This window comes from Glandiceps talaboti, chromosome 8 (assembly GCF_964340395.1).
Source record: "Glandiceps talaboti chromosome 8, keGlaTala1.1, whole genome shotgun sequence".
Classification (NCBI taxonomy): domain Eukaryota; kingdom Metazoa; phylum Hemichordata; class Enteropneusta; family Spengelidae; genus Glandiceps; species Glandiceps talaboti.
In genome coordinates, this window is record NC_135556.1 from 8600624 (window position 1) to 8619279 (window position 18656).

General features: G+C 38.3%; 1 protein-coding gene across 1 annotated transcript; it reads left to right on the top strand.

Annotated features, from left to right (window-relative positions):
* The first annotated feature begins 11448 nt into the window (after positions 1-11448).
* LOC144439131 (uncharacterized) lies at positions 11449-16005 on the top strand. Its single transcript, XM_078128400.1, has one exon. It carries the CDS (start codon positions 11449-11451, stop codon positions 16003-16005), a length of 4557 nt encoding a protein of 1518 aa, XP_077984526.1.
* Positions 16006-18656: the final 2651 nt, after the last annotated feature.

The following is an 18656-nucleotide window of genomic DNA, read 5'->3' on the forward strand; positions in this document are numbered from 1 at the left end:
GGGGGGGGGGGGCGTGAACAATTCTGAGAGGGCGATAGGGAGGGCTGCGAACAACATATATAACCAACATATTTTCTCTCTGAGGACCCCACCCCCTCCCCGCACTGTAAATTCTGACCACAGCCTAAGGGTAGATGTCAGAGTTATGCGAAAAATCAACATAGTTGTGAGAAACAGTAAGATTAGTTCGTGAATACACCTTGAGTTTTTTATGACAACGACACATGCATTACAGTGAGTGTTCCAGAAAATGTTACCAGGTTTATGGCAAACACAATGATAAAACTCTCCACACAATACAAGCTATGTCACAAATAGGTGAAGAAGATACCCCGGAGAATTTTGAAATTGCTAATGCAATGACTATTCAAAATGTTAGAATGTTTGCACACCAACAATAATAATAGTGCCGTTTACTTAATATTTCAATCTGTAATGGAAGTTGTCCATATCAAGATATATATATATATATATATATATATATATATATATATATATATATATATATATATATATATATATATATATATATATATATATATATAATATATCGGAGCAAATGGCGCGATAGGTTTTTTTTATATTTTTTTATTTATGTACTCTATTGGATAACACACACAGGAACAAAAGTCGTGTAACAAAAAAATTAAACCTCATCATATCTATAACACAACCAAAAATACAATAAAGCGATAAAAGGCAAAGTACATTACAAAATATCCCTACTCAGCAAGCTAAATAAGCATTGTAACCTTTCTGACTGAAATAAAGTGTTCTAATGTCTGTACCTGTTTAACCTGTAACTTACAGTGTAAATGGTCTTCTCTAATGATCATTGCTAGTTTGCTACTTGCAATGATGTTTCAATCACATTTATATAATCGAACCACAAAAGCTTACTTCACAATAGAAAGTATATATATAACTGTATGAACACAATAATTTCACACTTACAATTTTGGAGTAGAAAATGTCAGATCAAAAACACACTGTTGTATATTCGATTTTCAGCTTCCTCTAGTCTTGAAATACCGCACTACTGTAGATGTACCAAAACGCACTACTGGGCCAGTTCTGAGCTGTATGTCGTTGATGTCTGACTCAAATCTATTGTGGTTTATTATTAACTTTGTGCTTTAACTAAGGTCAGGGTTTATCGTCTGACTATAAAGCAACGCTTATTGGAGTTTTTATGTTGTCATTTGATGTAAACTCGACAAGACAAACAGACAAAAAGAACCATACCAGATTTGACCTGAAAGTGTCCCAATGGTGAGGTTGAGTTAAATATGCTTATGACAATACATGTATTTTGCTAAAAATATCATATAGTACACTCATGAATCATAAATAAATAAATAAATAAATAAATAAATAAATAAATAAATAAATATAAATAAAGCCATTGCATATTGTTGGTAGTGAATGACTGATGGATCCTTTTGATATAGCAAAATCTTAGAATTTACATTATCGAGAGTAAGAATTTGGGTCACTTCCTAATTTTCAATTTTATAAAAGAAAATAGAAAATAGGTTGACCACGATTAGCCACGGACCAAATAATGTGGAATTTAGGTATATAATATGGTTATTTCTTGATATATTAGTGTATGGAATATGTAAAATAAACTTTGATGTCTTGTCATTAACATTATCTTTATCTTATCCAGCCTTTGTGGAGACCAATAAATTTTGTTTTGGTATATTCGAAGTCGTGGTTCCTACACAAAGACAAAATACAACATTCGTTAATTCATGTCATTAGTCATGTTATTTTGATGAACTAATCAACGTAAAGACGGTTTGGCTTACAGTGATTATTGTTACAGTATTAAATACTCTAAAAGGCAGCATCAAATAAAATCGCGAAAATTATGACGTCTGAGGTGTGAAGCAGTCGATGCGGAAACTTAAAGTAACTTAAAAGATAAAAGAAAACTGTTCTTCCAATCTGTAATGGCTGTACATCTGATGAGAAATAATACAGAAACCATACGGAAAACACAACTACATGAACTAGACACTCACATGAAAAAAATCTACTTAAAATTGAGCGTATTCGGAACCACACGATATTTTAGGCCGAAGGAGTTAGATGACAGTACATCGTCCAGAGGTCGAAATGTTTATCTGTGAGCTCGAGGTTGTTGTAAAGTGTACATGTGGTGTGGACATGTCCTTTTTAGTTTCATATATGTATCAAGGAAGGGTGGTTTTATGCCATTAATTTCCCCGCGGTTCAGGATACGGTAAAACTCTCTTTGTAGACACAGCGTTATAAATAGCTTTGAGTGTCTCATGTCATAAATATCTTGCTATTAAAGGTGGAATTCGAAGTGGGTATAACACATACCTCAACTACTACCAATAAATCTAGATCGATGCTTTGTCACAACTATTTTCATTGCCAACTTCCATTTAAGCTGACAGAAACAGATCCCTATTGTGTTTGAAATACGTCAACCGAAGCATTGAAGGTTCTGAGGAAGAATGTTCAAGAAAATAAATTACATTTTATGTACCTTTGTCAATAAATTTATTGTTCAATGTTTCTAAAGTGTATACCATACAAAATGTTTTTTGAAAAGATATACAACAGGTGATCCAACAAAAACTGTTCGAACACTTTCATTTTCAATTGCAGGCCAAAATTTCAGGTCGTTAGTGGAAGGGGAGAATAACGCCGATTAATTGGGATTTGCTTTTAACACTAGCAAACGAGTACGCATGATAACATATACACCTCTCCGACTCTTCCGCGTTGTTTCAACTGTGCTCTCAATTCATTTAGCGACACTTTTTCAGTAACTGTTAAGGATGAGCGATAGATATTTTAAAAATGCAACTGCGCATACGGTCGCGCAGTGCACACTGTTTTACGTTTACGTGCTTTTTTCCAATGTTGCCATAGTCAGTTCATACTACATTCTTCAAAATGTCATCGGTTCCTAAAAACAGCGGTTGTTTTAAAAAAAAACCAAGAGAGACGGGAAAAGGTTAAAAGTGTTCTTGGAAAAGCTGAAAAGACTATGGGCAACATCCAACCAAACTAGAGAATGTGTTCAACTAGACATTCTTTATGCAGACTCCCAACTACATAAGATTTGCCACAATAGCCATGGATAAGAGTGCATGAGTTAGTATTAACTATCCTTTGATCAGAATGTGAGAAAAGGAGGCCTTTGCTTTACTGTGGTATGGCGCCGTCATATGGCGAGAATGAGAGAGGCTAATTCCTCTGTAGTTCAGCGGAACTCTACTATCATTTGTGGTATTCTTTGGAATACAAGAAATAATGGCTCTCTTCCACACATCAGGAATCTTATCACAGTCAGAACACAATTGAAAAAGTTGATGTAGAACTGAAATGTCTTCTGCAGCACATCGTAAGGAATTTTGTCAACTCCTACTGCCTTCATAACTGTCTTAACGTCTTCTAAGTAAAATGCCTCTTCAAAAAATAGTTACACTCATACAAAGGATCATCCATATGACCTTCCAAATTTCATTATATAAAAATATTATCATTATTTACACACCGTCGCAAACCACGGCCTGTTTTACGGCACCGTTCTTAACGCTCCGCCCCACTGGAAGTGTAACTGAAGAAATAACAGTTCTGGTTTGCGAGAATGTTTTGAAGTGCAGCGGAAGAAATAACAGCTGTGGTTTACGAGAATGCATTTACAGGGTTTTGATAAAATGAGGAGTAATTTTGGCACCAAACATTAAGAATGTCCTTAGTTGAACACAAAATATTACCCAGATTATCATAGACTTCCATCGAAACTGATTTACTTTTCGTTTGCCCGAGTCGCTTCAATTCAACCAAAAACTGACGACGGTCGTGTAGACATAAAGCTTCAAAATCATAATAACAGTACTTCTATATTGGCTTTCAATGATGAAATCGCAGCCTCTTGTCAAATATTTTAGATACCTTGCATGCCATGCTTAAATTCCATGGGAAGTCTACGTTTACCCAAATTCCGACCTCTGTACCCTATGAACACCTTTTCCTTTTCTTTAATATCATTCCATGAGGTTGACAGTTCAGCGTTCCAATAAAGTTTATGACATTTAAGTGAGCAATACGAGGCCCATCAGACTGGGTGTCCTATTCCGTCAATTCTTCAATACCGTTTACACGATGTCTAGCGTGACTGTCAGGTGTTTTCTTCATGATACGACCGTTTGCCGTGATGTGATAGTCGTTACCATTAGGAAGTTGAAAAAAACCTTGTGCATACTGTTTGATCTCAGACCGAAGTACGATCAATCTTTCAGCGTGAGTTTTACGTGAGGGTAAATAAAGGGGCCATATCTATCACTGTCATTCCACCGATGCTTCTCTCGTAGCACCTTCTTTTTCTGCTCTACATTTTCCATTGCAAACTTAACCAAACCAGTTTTATCATGACGTACTGCGTCCAACACTTGTATATTAGCGGCCATGTCAGCTTCAAGCTCTTGTATAATAGCGTTAACTTTCCCGATCAAATTCTCATCTTCTCCATAGGGAACGCCTGAGGCGATGATAGTTATGCCTGCTACATCTGTCGGGTTCTGCATACCACCTTGCACACCTGGCAAACGTTGTAACTTTCGTTCAACTTCGTTAATTTTACCCTATACTATAGTCTCGCAATATCCATATTAAAGTCATCTTTCAAATCTTGAACTTTATGCTGGATGACAATTGTTAGATCATTCCTCAGACGGTCGATTTTTGCTTTCAAGAGAGCTCGAGCGTTGTATAGAAGATTGACCTGCTCTCAACTCTTGCAGTAGACCCATTACGTCATCATCAATTTTACCACGCCCAAAGCATAGCTAACCATTTATCATTTATCGTTTATTTGCGTAACAAAACCCTGGAAACTTCATCAAGAAACTCTCTTTTAAGAAATAATAAGGAAGGAAAAACTTGTAGCAGTAACATTAAGGCAACTACTCTTCTAATCTAATCTAATCTAATCTAATCTAATCTAATCTAATCTAATCTAATCTAATACAAAACAATATAATATAATATATGTAACACTATGTAACATAATATAACCTATGTTGGTGAATCAAATGTACTTTCTATTAAGAATATACATAAATGATGGAGAATAATGATTTCATAAGTCGATATGTTTTTTTAGTCATCAACTTGATACCTATGGCAGTTCTGTTTCTTTTGAAGTACTGTTACCAAACAATGAGTTATACATGACTTGAAACCAGATCAGGTCAAATATGTAGCAAAGATTACACAAAATGTATAAACTTAGCTTGTATCACTTTAATGTATATATTATGTTGATGAGTAGTGTGTAGGTGCGCATACATTCGATAAAAACAATTTTAATATTTGATACTCAAAATAAGTTTTTTTCACGGATTTTTTTATTTCATACTTAAGTCTTCCAAGGTTTTTCCATTGCGAACAATTAAACAATTCGGATGACTTATGCGGTGTCACGTGCAATCGATTGCTGCTTTCATTTTGTAAAAAAAAAAATCAATGAATGACAAATATGGTATTTGTCCATACATATTCAAGAATTGGCTGAGTGAAAAAAGAAATTGGTCATTTCATAAGTTGTTACAATCAAGTTGAAGGATGGGTTGAGTATTGAGTATAAACATCTAGCAATTCGTGCAAACTTCCAACTCTGTATACCATTGTTATCTTTTCTGTTCTGTATTTCTGAGTTAACTCTTGGTTTAAATAAACACTGTCGTAATCTTAATAAACGTTTTCCTAACCACATTATTCAGGAGATGTTTGTGCAATTATATCTACACTTTGGTTTGCATTACTGTAACATCAAACTGCTTGTTGACATAGGGGGGTGGGGGTGGGGGTGATAATTTTGTCAAAGACTGTACAATTAAAATCAAATTACGATTACATTTACTTATTCTTACAACACACAAAAATATACGTGTTATATTCTAAATTCGTTTCAGCATTGCCAAAGCACACTTTCTGTTTTCATCCATCCATTTCTCAACCACGACCATTCCACATTTCTCCATAGTATCTTTGAACTGATCCCAGGTCCATTTTACATTCATATTTTCCAATTCGTGAGTATACAATACCTCTCCTTTCTTGAATGTTATGTCGACATCTACCACTCCTGGAATGACAGAAATATATTTGATGAGAACGCTACCAATATTTTCATTTTATTCTAACACTTCTCCATGACAACGACTCACTACCATTAAAACCACCACCACCACCACCACCACCACCACCACCAACTATTGTTGTATATGTTATCTGCTGTCAATGTTTGTGATTTTGGCAACCCATTAACAATGTGTGTATTTGGTGACCCAAACGACCCTAGTTGAAAACCACCTATCTTAACCGTTTACGCTACGGTCAGAATTTACGGCAGAAGGGGTGGTCCTGGGCAGAAAACAAATTAGTCAAAGAAAATTCACACCCCTTTCGTTTTCTCAAAAATATCACGTGAATCCAATAATTTTCATAGCCACCCTTTCCCCTCCAGACTACATAATATATATTTCAATATGTGTAATTCTACAATGCGATGAAGAGGAGCTCAGTCTCTTCGAAATATTTGGGTTAGAGCTGTTTGGTTTATGGTATTATTTATAGACAGAACCTCAGTGTAATATATACATATATTAAGGTGGCATTCACGAACATTTTGGGCATGGCAGTCACCCACCTCATCACTGAATAGAATAGGCTTTAGAATTGTATTGTGGCTTTGCCACAAGGAATTTTCAAATGTATCCGGTAGATGACCGGACCTGAGATTTAATTTCTTTCAAAGCATAAGCAAAATCATGGCGCCCCCTCCCTCATCACACACCATCAGAATTGTCCTGTCCCTCCCCTTTCGTACCCCAAATTTATTTCATGCCACCCCCCCCCCCCAAATAAAATTCTCCCCAGGACTCACTGCCGTAAATCCTGTCTGCAGCCTTATTCAACGTTGTCTCTTCGCACCTCGATCGTGCACGTCTGGATTCTTTCTCAATTCATAATATCCTATACACGTTTCTCTAGTTCTATGTGGTTAAATTTTCCCAACTTACCCAAGTGAATAGTTAGATCCATCTTACTCGTCAAACCATTCTGGACATAGTGAGGTTTATCGATTATTCCATAAATGTCGTCACGTTTAACGTATTTGAAGTGCAAGCTGAAGTCATCCATTTGAAAGTTGGCATCAAAATCACGGTTTAGTTGGGTTAAAGTGTTCATATTAAAGGGCACCATGAATTTGTTCGCAATAGATGGATCATTATACATCCTTACTATGCCTTCCTCGTCCCTTACCAAGTTGATTCCAACAAGAAATCCATCGTTAACATCTGACGAAAGAGAACACGTTATAGTTCATTAGATAGACACAATTGTGTACATGTATTATATATGAACAGCCAATCATTACGAGCTGTGAAATAAGCCGCGCCCACGCATATAGTTATATCAACTTCATGCAATTAGTCATATATTGATTTATGATGTGTACTGATATGACAAATTCATTTTTTTCATTTATTTCCAGAAATATAACCGTGTACTCATGATAAATGGTTACATGATACCAGGGAAAGGGGATTAGAGGTAGTTGACTAGCAACTAATCGAGCTCATCCCACTGTAAACACATTTTCAAATTTAGACAAATACAATATCCGGGCTTTCGAAACTGTTCCTAAACACTCGGTTACAATACACAGATCATAGATATAATCATAAACATATCGATTTCCACACATACTGGAAAACACACAGAGTGAAAAGTTGTCTACTGGTAATGAAACCATCTGGAGAACTGTAGTCATGTCTAGTCGCATAACTTACCCATAGCATCTTTGACTTGCAGTAGAAAGGACTCCATTTTATGTATCGGTATGTTACTGAAACTATTTCCTAAAAACAGAATCAGTTTCCTTTGATTAATACCTTTTAAGTAATCAATTCCTTCCAAATATTCACTAGTGAATTGTACAACTCTCAAACTGTCGTATTTGGTGCTCAAATCCAGTACGGCTTCTTCCATATAACCTGGACAAAAACATAAAGTATAGTATTGAAAATATATAAAGGGTAAACATAGAGTCCTGCATAACCTTTGTGATCTGTTGCGCTAAATGTCCTCGTCTATGTTATTAACCTCCCTTTAAGCTCTGTGATTAATACTAGCAGTACTCAATCTCCTGGCGCTCATCATCATGGACTCGAAGTTAACTCTGAGAAATGAGCATTTGCATAGCCTATGTCAGGACTGACTTTTCACATGCGTATTTGAAAGTATCGTTAGAACCAGAAGATGAAATTTGTCGTCTTTTCGCTAGAAGAGATTGATTTTTTGCTCTGAGTAAATTTCATAGACCATTACCAATTCAATTTGATTTTTTGATTGACTGTATTGTAACTGTACATATAGTGGTTTTCCGCGCCATTTTACCTCTCGTAACGAGCGGCAATGCGGTGGGGTGGTTGGACAGTGTGTGTGTCTTGTTTGTATGTATGTATGTATGTATGTATGTATGTATGTATGTATGTATGTATGTATGTATGTATGTATGCATGCATGCATGTATGTATGTATGTATGTATGTATGTATGTATGTGTGTGTATGAGTATGTATCTGTCTACTGTCTGGCTGTCTGTCCCTGTATGCAAGATAAATAAAAAACAAACGAAATTAATTATCATCTTTTTTATAGTTAACGCAAGAGTTGATTAGTGTTCGGTTAAGATCCATGCAATATCTAAATGTATCCATAGTTCCATAATTATGAGTGCCGAAGTTTTTGTTACATGATTTTTCCTTCTGAATATAGATTTCTCTATATCCCAAGAAAATGCGAGCGTTTGAAGTTTTACAACCATGATAGCTACCGCGGTTTGCAGTAATCAACATATCATTAGCTACATCAAGGCATGGTTTTGTGGACTATTAAACTGGTGTGAAAGGCTCAACTAGTCACAAATATTTATATAGTCACTACAGAAGTACTGGTTGACTACAACGTCAACCAGTATTAAAACCTTACAAGAGGCATTCAGTTTGTATCCAGTATCTTATACTGGCGGTCTCCTTTCTGATCTTACATCTCGAAAGATCATAAAAAGTTCAACAGAAAAATGAAAAAATGAAAGAATACACTTAGTAATGTACAATAGAAAATAATTGCAGCACAATTGTACAGTTTATGTGTTAGTTGTTTAAACAATTTTTTAACCCCATAACGCGACCGTTCCATCTCTTTTGTTACCTTTGCAGTATACACCATCATTTTACGGTGCTATGGACGGTATCTTAAGAGCTGGGTGACCATATGCCAATTTCTTGAATGTTTATTCACTTGCCTAACCACCCCTGTTGTGGTCTTTACAATATGTATCATCATTTCACTGTTGCTTTGGGCGAGGTTTTGTTTCTAGACAGATATCTGTTCGTTTTTTGAATATTTATCCACTTGTCTATCCATCCCTGTAGTTATCTTTGCCATGTGCACCGGTATTTGACATTTGGTATGGGTTGGTCCGGTTGCTAGGCATATATTCTTTTTGGATATTTATCATTTGCCTCTCACCCATCAGTGTTCTTCTCTTCTCAGAATACACATCAACATTTCACTGTTGCCGTTGATATGGTATAGTGCTAGCCATATTTGCATACATTCTTTGAATGTTTATTGACTTGCCTACCCAATACTGTTATTTTATTTACTGGTATTTGGCTGTTGCTAAGGGCGAATTCGTTGTTTGCTAGGGTTAGTTGCATCAGTATGTCTTGAACAACATCTGTAGGATAACTCCTGTAGAAACACCCCCACCAAATGTCAGCCTTATCCAAGAGGTTGTAATCGAAATAAGTTTTTTGAGCAAAATTCACATTATAGACCTAATTTGCTGAATAACACACTAAGAAGCTGTGATGATTTTAGGAACTACTTTATTGTTAACCCAATGATACATATACCAGTACTGAGTTATTAGTAGCCTTATCACTGGCGTATTGATATATTAGTAGTTACATGTGCTTTTTCCGAACTATGGCGGACTGTAATAAAGTTGAAGTGTTTAGTTCTAAGACGAAACCTCTCTGTGTTTTGTGTAAACCGTGTGCTTTGGTATGAAAGTATCACATTTGGTGGCAGCTATAAGGGATTGATGTGGAAGGCGAGTGCCAACGTCAATCAACAAACGGACCCGAAGGAATTCAACTCTTCAGAGCAAGAGGCAAGTTGTGCAGTGGTAGAGTGTGCGGACGTCACGGGCTAACAGCGAGCTGAAACCTGTACGGAGTGACTTTTGCCGTGGTTTGCTTTCTGTAAGTAACTGACGTGACTGAGAAAACTCACTGGAGCCAGCAGGCAGCTTGTGAATATTCCTGATCCTGAAAACTAAAACTAAACTTGAGGTTAGAACTAACACGAACCCGTCACTAAGACATCATTATAGACGTAATATAACTGACTTTGTGTATGAACACAGGAGATTATACCGTAAGCTGAGAAGCGCGGGAAACTCCATCGAACTACAGTGAAGTGCTATTTCTCACTCATTGACTCGTTTAGTGTTGAAACAGATTATCGGAGAAGTCAAACAACTATAAACTCTGTGATACTTGCAATTTGTAAAGTTTGCAAGTGTGAAAGTTGGCGAATTTCTGTAGTGAACTTCGATGAACCATTTACAGTGAGGGGCCAGTATAGGGTTGTGTGAGTACTAATCTTATCGTCGCCTCATAGATTTGCCGTGTGCTGAGTTGAAATACCTGCATGGTGGGCCTCCCATTCATAACTTGTGTATCCAGCTGATGAGTGGTGCGTCAAGTTGAAGCGGAATTATTTGTACTGATTTCTACAGCGAAGTCTGAAGAGTCGGCGAACTTTATAACGTTCTTTTTATGGAAGTAACAGGACTTGTTGTTTATTGAGTAAGCTTTTTAGATTTTGAGTAAAACTAAATTGCGTGTTTACTGTTGCAAGTCGCGGACTGTTTTTCCAGTGAACTGAGACTAGACTAAAGCAAAGTTTAGTTTGATATTTGACGTGGATAAAATAATTATCTCTGTGTAAGTCGATATCAGAGACAGTTTTGCAATTATTTTAGAGACATTGAACTCTGTGTTATTTGGTTGCTAGGCAACGAGTACATGGTGCTTCTGATCGTAAGTGTATATCAGGCCAGAGTGAACCATTTTCAAGTGTAACAAACTGAGTGAACTTTTTAGTGTTGTTTTAGTAAGCTTTACTAATCAAACCATTCCTTTTCAGGGCTGTTTCGGTGTGTTGGTCATTGCTAATCTTGTGCATGTATACAAGTGAGCTTTTCATTGTTAATCAATTTAATTAATCACTATATTGTTGCGTGTACAGCTCTCCAGGTTTCTATTCCCTTTCTGTACTTGAGTAAGCTTTAAGGGTGCACTTCATTAGAGCCAGGATGAGTGACGGTGAAACACCAGCAAGTGACCAGGAAGCCGCTGAGACACTTCTACAGCTTGGTGCTGAAGGGGCCATGCAAGGTCCTAATCAAGAAATGTTACAGCTTGAGAGAGAACGGCATGAACATGATTTGCGTGTCAGAGAAATGGATGAAAGACAGCAGAAACAGCTGCAAGATTTCCAGAAACAGCAACATGAATTTCAAGCACAGCTTCAGGCACAGCAACATGAATTCCAGCTGAAACTGATGAGATTACAGACAGAACTTGTAGGTGCTAAGACATCTCACTATAAGGGACCAAAAGTGCCAAAGTTCGAGGAGGGTGAGGATGTGGATGCATACCTTCGAACTTTTGAGAAGTTAGCCAAAGTACATGAGTGGCCAGAAGCTACATGGGCGACTCGATTGGCTGGACTCCTGTCTGGTAAAGCACTAGATGCTTATTCAAAACTACCCCCAGCTGAGAGCGAAGACTATAAGAAAGTTCGCAAGGCTATATTGAAGCGATATGAGCTTACAGGTGAAGCATATCGTGCCAAGTTTCGAACCACTAGGAAGCAGAAAGATGACTCCTATGGTGAATGGAGGACAATTATTTCGGGGTTTCTGGACCGTTGGTTGGAAACCATGGAAGTTGACAGTTTTGACAAGCTGAAAGACATAATACTTATGGAGCAGTTATTAGAGCAGACTCCACCCTACCTCCAAGTATGGTTACGAGAGAGGAAATTGAAGGATTCAGATGAGTTGGTTGATATGGCAGATCATTACTTAGAGACTCATAAGAAAACTGAGCGTAATAACTACAGTCGTTTTCCTGATGGCAAGAAACAACCAAGTCCATCTACTGACAAAGTTGTTGAAGCAACCCAGGGTAAACCAAAGAGTGTAATTACTTGCTACTCATGTAATAAAACTGGACACAAGGCTAATCAGTGTCCTAATAGAAAGACTAGTCAGGAAAGACAGAAAGCTTTCCGATGTCATGCCCAGCAGCTGATACCTAATGGTAATGGGTATGGTGGTGGTATAAAAAGATGTGGTAACCGGCACCGATATCCAGGAAAAGTTGATGGTCAGCGTGCCTGTATTCTGAGAGACACGGGATGTGACCAGACAATAGTTTGTTCAAACCTTGTATCACCAGATTCTTACTTGGATGATCAGTATGTTAACATTGAATTTGCAGATGGCAACACTAAGCTACTACCATTGGCTGTCATCCATGTGGAATGTCAGTGCTACGAAGGTCAGATTTTGGCTGCTGTGTTAGACACCCTACCAGAAGATGTTCTGTTAGGAAATGATATTGAAGATACTGATGATGATGGTTGTTGTAAGCCAGCATTTCTGGTGACCCGTAGACAGGCGCAATTGCAACGACAACGGCGTCATGAGGAACTAATTGATGTTCAGAAGACTGGTGTGCAGCCTAAGTCAGTCAGTACGAATGCAGATTCCCCATGTGAGCAAACCCAGTGTGATGAACCATACAGCAATAGTATTGATGGAAATGTTGCCCATAGTGACATGTCAGAGGGCATCGCACCCATACCGCATGATAGTTTACCTGTCTCACTTGAGCAAGGAGATAGTGTGACTCAGACAAGTGATGCTGTATTGAGACCTGAACAAGATTACTCATGTGAAGGAAGTAGATCACAGCCAGAGAGTGCCAAAGAACCACAGTCAGAAGGTGATTCTCAGAGTGAAAATGGTGAATCCATTCAAAGCAAAGAGATGACAGATGAAGATATCCCACATACAGAGGATATGATTGATGTGTTTGACATTGACCCTACAGAAATGCGACGGCTACAGCAGAACTGTCCTACTTTATCTGGACCACGCAGATTGGCAGTTGCAGCTAGTCAAGTGACTATTGAAGATGTATGCTTCTATTGGAAAGATGGATTACTTTATAGGAAGTGGAAATCCAGGGTCAAGGATGGTAGAATATTAAACCAGTTGGTAGTGCCCAAACACTGTCGAGAAACTCTACTTCGTCTTGCCCATGACATACCATTGGCAGGTCATCTTGGAGTGGAGAAGACAAAGCGGCGTTTGTTACAACACTATTATTGGCCAGGAATCTTTCCAGATGTAGCAAGTTACTGTCGTACTTGTGAAGCATGCCAGAAAGCAGCAAATAGGAAAGCTGGTGTGAAAGCAAAGCTCATCCCAATGCCAGTGCTGGAGGAGCCATTCCAACGGATTGCTATGGACATGATAGGACCATTACCGCGTACTTCACGTGGAAATCGTTATGTGTTAACGATAATTGACTACGCAACTCGTTATCCAGAAGCGATACCTGTACCCACTTTGGAAGCTGAGAGGATAGCTGAGGAGCTGGTTACTGTATACAGCCGTGTTGGAGTACCTAGAGAAATGTTGTCAGACCAGGGTACTAATTTCCTTTCACATTTGATGGAACATTTGTGTAAATTACTACACATTAAGAAGTTGAAGACAACACCTTATCACCCTATGGCGAATGGCCTTGTTGAGAATTTCAATGGTACTTTGAAATCGATGCTAAAGAAGTATGCAGCAACACATCCAGACAGTTGGGACCGATATATTCCCTACTTGTTGTTTGCATATAGAGAAGTGCCTCAGCAGTCTACTGGCTTCTCTCCATTTGAACTTCTATATGGCCGACAAGTTAGAGGACCATTGGCTATTATGCGAGAGACTTGGACTGGAGAGTTGAAGGCTGAGGAAAACATAGCACAGTTTGTAGTGGAAGCTCGTGATAGGTTAGCAGAGATGTCCGAGCTTGCTAAAGAGAACCTTAGTAGTGCGCAGAACAGGCAGAAAGTATGGTATGACCGAACTGCCCGAGAGCGAGAGTTCCAGATTGGAGAAAAGGTGTTGATATTACTACCCTCTTCTACTAGCAAACTACAGGCACAGTGGCAGGGGCCATATAAGATAACAAAGAAAGTTTCTCCTGTTGACTACGAAGTTGAGATGGGAAGAAAGGGTAAAACTAAGAAGGTGTATCATGTTAATATGTTACGCAAATGGTTTGACAGAGATGGTACTGCCTTCCTAGCAAGAAAGACTGAAGAAGACTGCGATGAGACTGAAACAGTTGAGATGGATGTTTGCCATTTAATGTCATCCAGTGAAACATGGAAAGATGTAGAAATATATGATGGGCTGATCGGTGAACAGAAGGCAGAAGCTAGAATGTTGCTAGAGGAGTTCAGTGATCTATTTACGGACTCCCCTGGACGTACCTCGTTGATAGAACATAGTATTACAACAACGACTGAACAACCAATTCGTCAGAGACCATACAGAATCCCAGAGTCTTTGAAGGAGACTGTAAAACAAGAAGTGAACAAGATGCTAGAAGCGAAGATAATACAGAAGTCACACAGTCCATATGCGGCACCAATTGTGCTCGTAAGGAAGAAAGATAGATCTTGGCGGTTTTGTGTTGATTATAGGGGACTGAACAAAGTGACAGAGTTTGACCCATTTCCAATGCCCCGTGCAGATGAGATGATAGAAAAGTTGGGAAATGCTAACTACATAACTAGTATCGATTTGACCAAGGGTTACTGGCAGATACCTTTGAATGCAGATGCACGTACCAAGTCTGCATTTATAACGCCATTTGGTCAGTATGAATTTCTTGTGATGCCATTTGGTATGCAGAATGCACCAGCAACTTTTGTGCGACTGATGCAGATGGTACTAGACGGATGTCAGGAGTTTTCAAGTTCCTACTTCGATGATGTTGATACTGCTGATAAGATATGGAGTGAACATATCAAGCATTTACGACAACTATTCAACCAAATTAGAGATGCTGGATTGACTATTCGTCCAAGCAAGTGTAAAGTTGGATTTCCAGAAGTCCCAGTGGTTGGACATATTGCTGGATGTGGCAAAGTCAAACCCCAACCTGATAAAATACAAGCAGTACAGAATTTTGCTAGACCAGTAACGAAGACTGATGTCAGGGCGTTTCTAGGCTTAGTTGGTTACTATAGGCGTTTCATACCTAACTTTGCAAGTATTGCTAGTCCTCTGACTGACTTAACGAAGAAAGGTACACCTACTAGGGTAACCTGGACTACAGAGTGTGAAGAAGCTTTCAGTGAGCTTAAACGGTTGTTGACGACGTATCCGGTGTTGAGAAACCCTGACTTCGACAAACCATTCATCGTTCAAGTTGATGCAAGTAACAAAGGGATTGGAGCTGTCCTCAGCCAGGTGAACAGTTCTAATGATGAGCACCCTATTGCTTACTTAAGTCGCAAACTTAGTCCTAGAGAGATAAATTATTCCACTATTGAGCGAGAATGTTTAAGTATAGTTTGGGCCATACAATCTTTGCGCCATTACCTGTTTGGTACACAGTTTGTCATACAAACTGACCATCATCCTTTGCGTTGGTTGTTGCGTATGAAAGATAAGAATCAGAGACTGTTAAGATGGAGTTTGATACTCCAAGAGTATTCATTTGACATTGTACACCGTAAGGGCAGCGCGAACAGTAATGCTGACGGTTTGTCTCGTGCTTGGTCAGACTAATCATTTAAGAAACAAAGCATTTATTGATGTTATATTGAGTGTTAAACCATGTTTTATGTACCAGGTGTTACCATGATTTCTTCAGAAACAAGTTTCTGACTTCATAAGGGGGGAGGAATGTGATGATTTTAGGAACTACTTTATTGTTAACCCAATGATACATATACCAGTACTGAGTTATTAGTAGCCTTATCACTGGCGTATTGATATATTAGTAGTTACATGTGCTTTTTCCGAACTATGGCGGACTGTAATAAAGTTGAAGTGTTTAGTTCTAAGACGAAACCTCTCTGTGTTTTGTGTAAACCGTGTGCTTTGGTATGAAAGTATCACAGAAGCATACTCACTTCTTTATCTGTACAATCCTAAAAACATCTCCACAGAATTTCAGACCAACTTACCCTGTATTTTTTAAGTAATTATTTTTATATTAGAGACACAAACACATCTGTAGGACGATCATTTTCATTTGAACAATTTCAACCTACTTATCCTAGAAGTAATGTCCCCACTAAATACCAGGGCAATTGGTCTGGTGGTTTTTGAGTCGTTTACACACACACACACACACACACACACACACACACACACACACACACACACACACACACACACACCAATCTGATTAAAATCTGATGTGGTGAAAGCGGCTAATGCTTTATTTACCTCTATTTCCATCGTTTTGTGACGTTTGTTTTTGTTCGCTGTGATCGCTGCCTTCCCACAGACGTCACAAAACACACACACACACACACACACACACACACACACACACACACACACACACACACACAAACACACACCATATGATGGCGAAAAATTAATTTTATAAAGAAATAACTAAATAAGTACGGATTTATTTTTTTACCTCCAGATATGTCTATTGGTATGAATGTTAAAAACTTGTTCTTCTCCAGCAATTCTTCTATGAAATGTGTCGTCTTTTTACAGCTGCCCGCTCCAAGTTCTGACAACACTTCAACGGGCTGTTCCAAAGACGAAACAATGTCACCTAAAAGAAACAATACTACTTGTAAGGAGAGGTAATTGCAGTGAGGTGGTTGTATGGTGTGTGTATCTGTCCGTCCCGATGTATACACGATTACTCAAAACTTACTGCTTTAATAAACAATGTTTTGGTGCACATCTTTGTTACAATTACCCAGCAGGTGGTTACATTTTGGACATGATCCATGCACTGAGTAGCTAAAATATAGCCACACTTTCACAATTGGTTGTGCTGATGATGAAGGAGCCACAGTACACCTTTCCATTTACCCTTCTCCCAATTTTACGTTATCGAAATTTTTACCTCTCGTGCGGACTGAGGTGATGCATTGGGTAGTTTGGCGCGCGGTGTGTGTGTGTGTGTGTGTGTGTGTGTGTGTGTGTGTGTGTGTGTGTGTGCGTGTGTATGTGTATGCATGTGTATGTGTATGTTTATGTGTGTTTATGTGTCCCCGTCTGGTGTCTACACAATAGCTGAAACACAACGTAATTAAATGGGATGAACAGTTACCATAAAAAGCTGATTACATTTTGGACATGATCCATGCACTGAGTAGCTAAAATATAGCCACACTTTCACAATTGGTTGTGCTGATGATGAAGGAGCCACACCTTTCCATTTACCCTTCTCCCAATTTTACGTTATCGAAATTTTTACCTCTCGTGCGGACTGAGGTGATGCATTGGGTAGTTTGGCGCGCGGTGTGTGTGTGTGTGTGTGTGTGTGTGTGTATGTGTGTGTGTGTGTGCGTGTGTATGTGTATGCATGTGTATGTGTATGTTTATGTGTGTTTATGTGTCCCCGTCTGGTGTCTACACAATAGCTGAAACACAACGTAATTAAATGGGATGAACAGTTACCATAAAAAGCTGATTATATTTTTGACATGATCCATGCACTGACAAACTAAATATATAACCACTATTATAAAATTATTTGTGCTGATTCATCAATATTACACCTCCAATATTTCGATTCAGTTCTTAGTTATCAGCCATTTGTCTAAATAACAAGGTCCCACCTTTAAGTTAGCTCTTCGTAATTACAATTCTTTGAGCAACATGTCAAGAACTGGGACTGACTGGTTTGATCGGCATCGTGATCGACGAGTTGAATGGGTGAAAAGTGATAACAATGTGGAAGCATCTGTGTGCCATGGGCAGTGGAGTCTATTCAGATTAATTTATTCCGAGTTGATATCGAGTAATTTTTTTTTATTTTTAACAGATTTTGAGTGGTATTTTTAGTTAAAATTTATATCTTTGACATCTCCTCTGTAACCAGTGATCTGCTTGCATTGATATGTGATGTGTATAATGTTTTGTGGGGAGTCTTTTCAGATTTTTTCATGTCAAGTTGATAGATATCAAGGTCTGTTTTGCAGACATTCTGGCATCAGGTAACCCCGTTTGGCTGGAACAACTATTCTACCATGATGAACGACAAACATCGGGACGACAAACATTCTTCATACATGCTCTGTGATGTGTTTCGGAGAATCTTACCTATATGCTCTTTGAGGAGAGAAGACTCTGTCCAATACATATGGTAGTATGGATTTTCCATGGCGTGTTTGTCAAAGAGTTTCGATCCAAATGTGTCATAAATATACCAATGAGGTACATATTTAGGGGTTGCCAAT

Excerpts from the sequence above, each read along its gene's own strand:
- LOC144439131 (XM_078128400.1), top strand. The coding sequence starts at position 11,449 with ATGAGTGACGGTGAAACACCAGCAAGTGACCAGGAAGCCGCTGAGACA.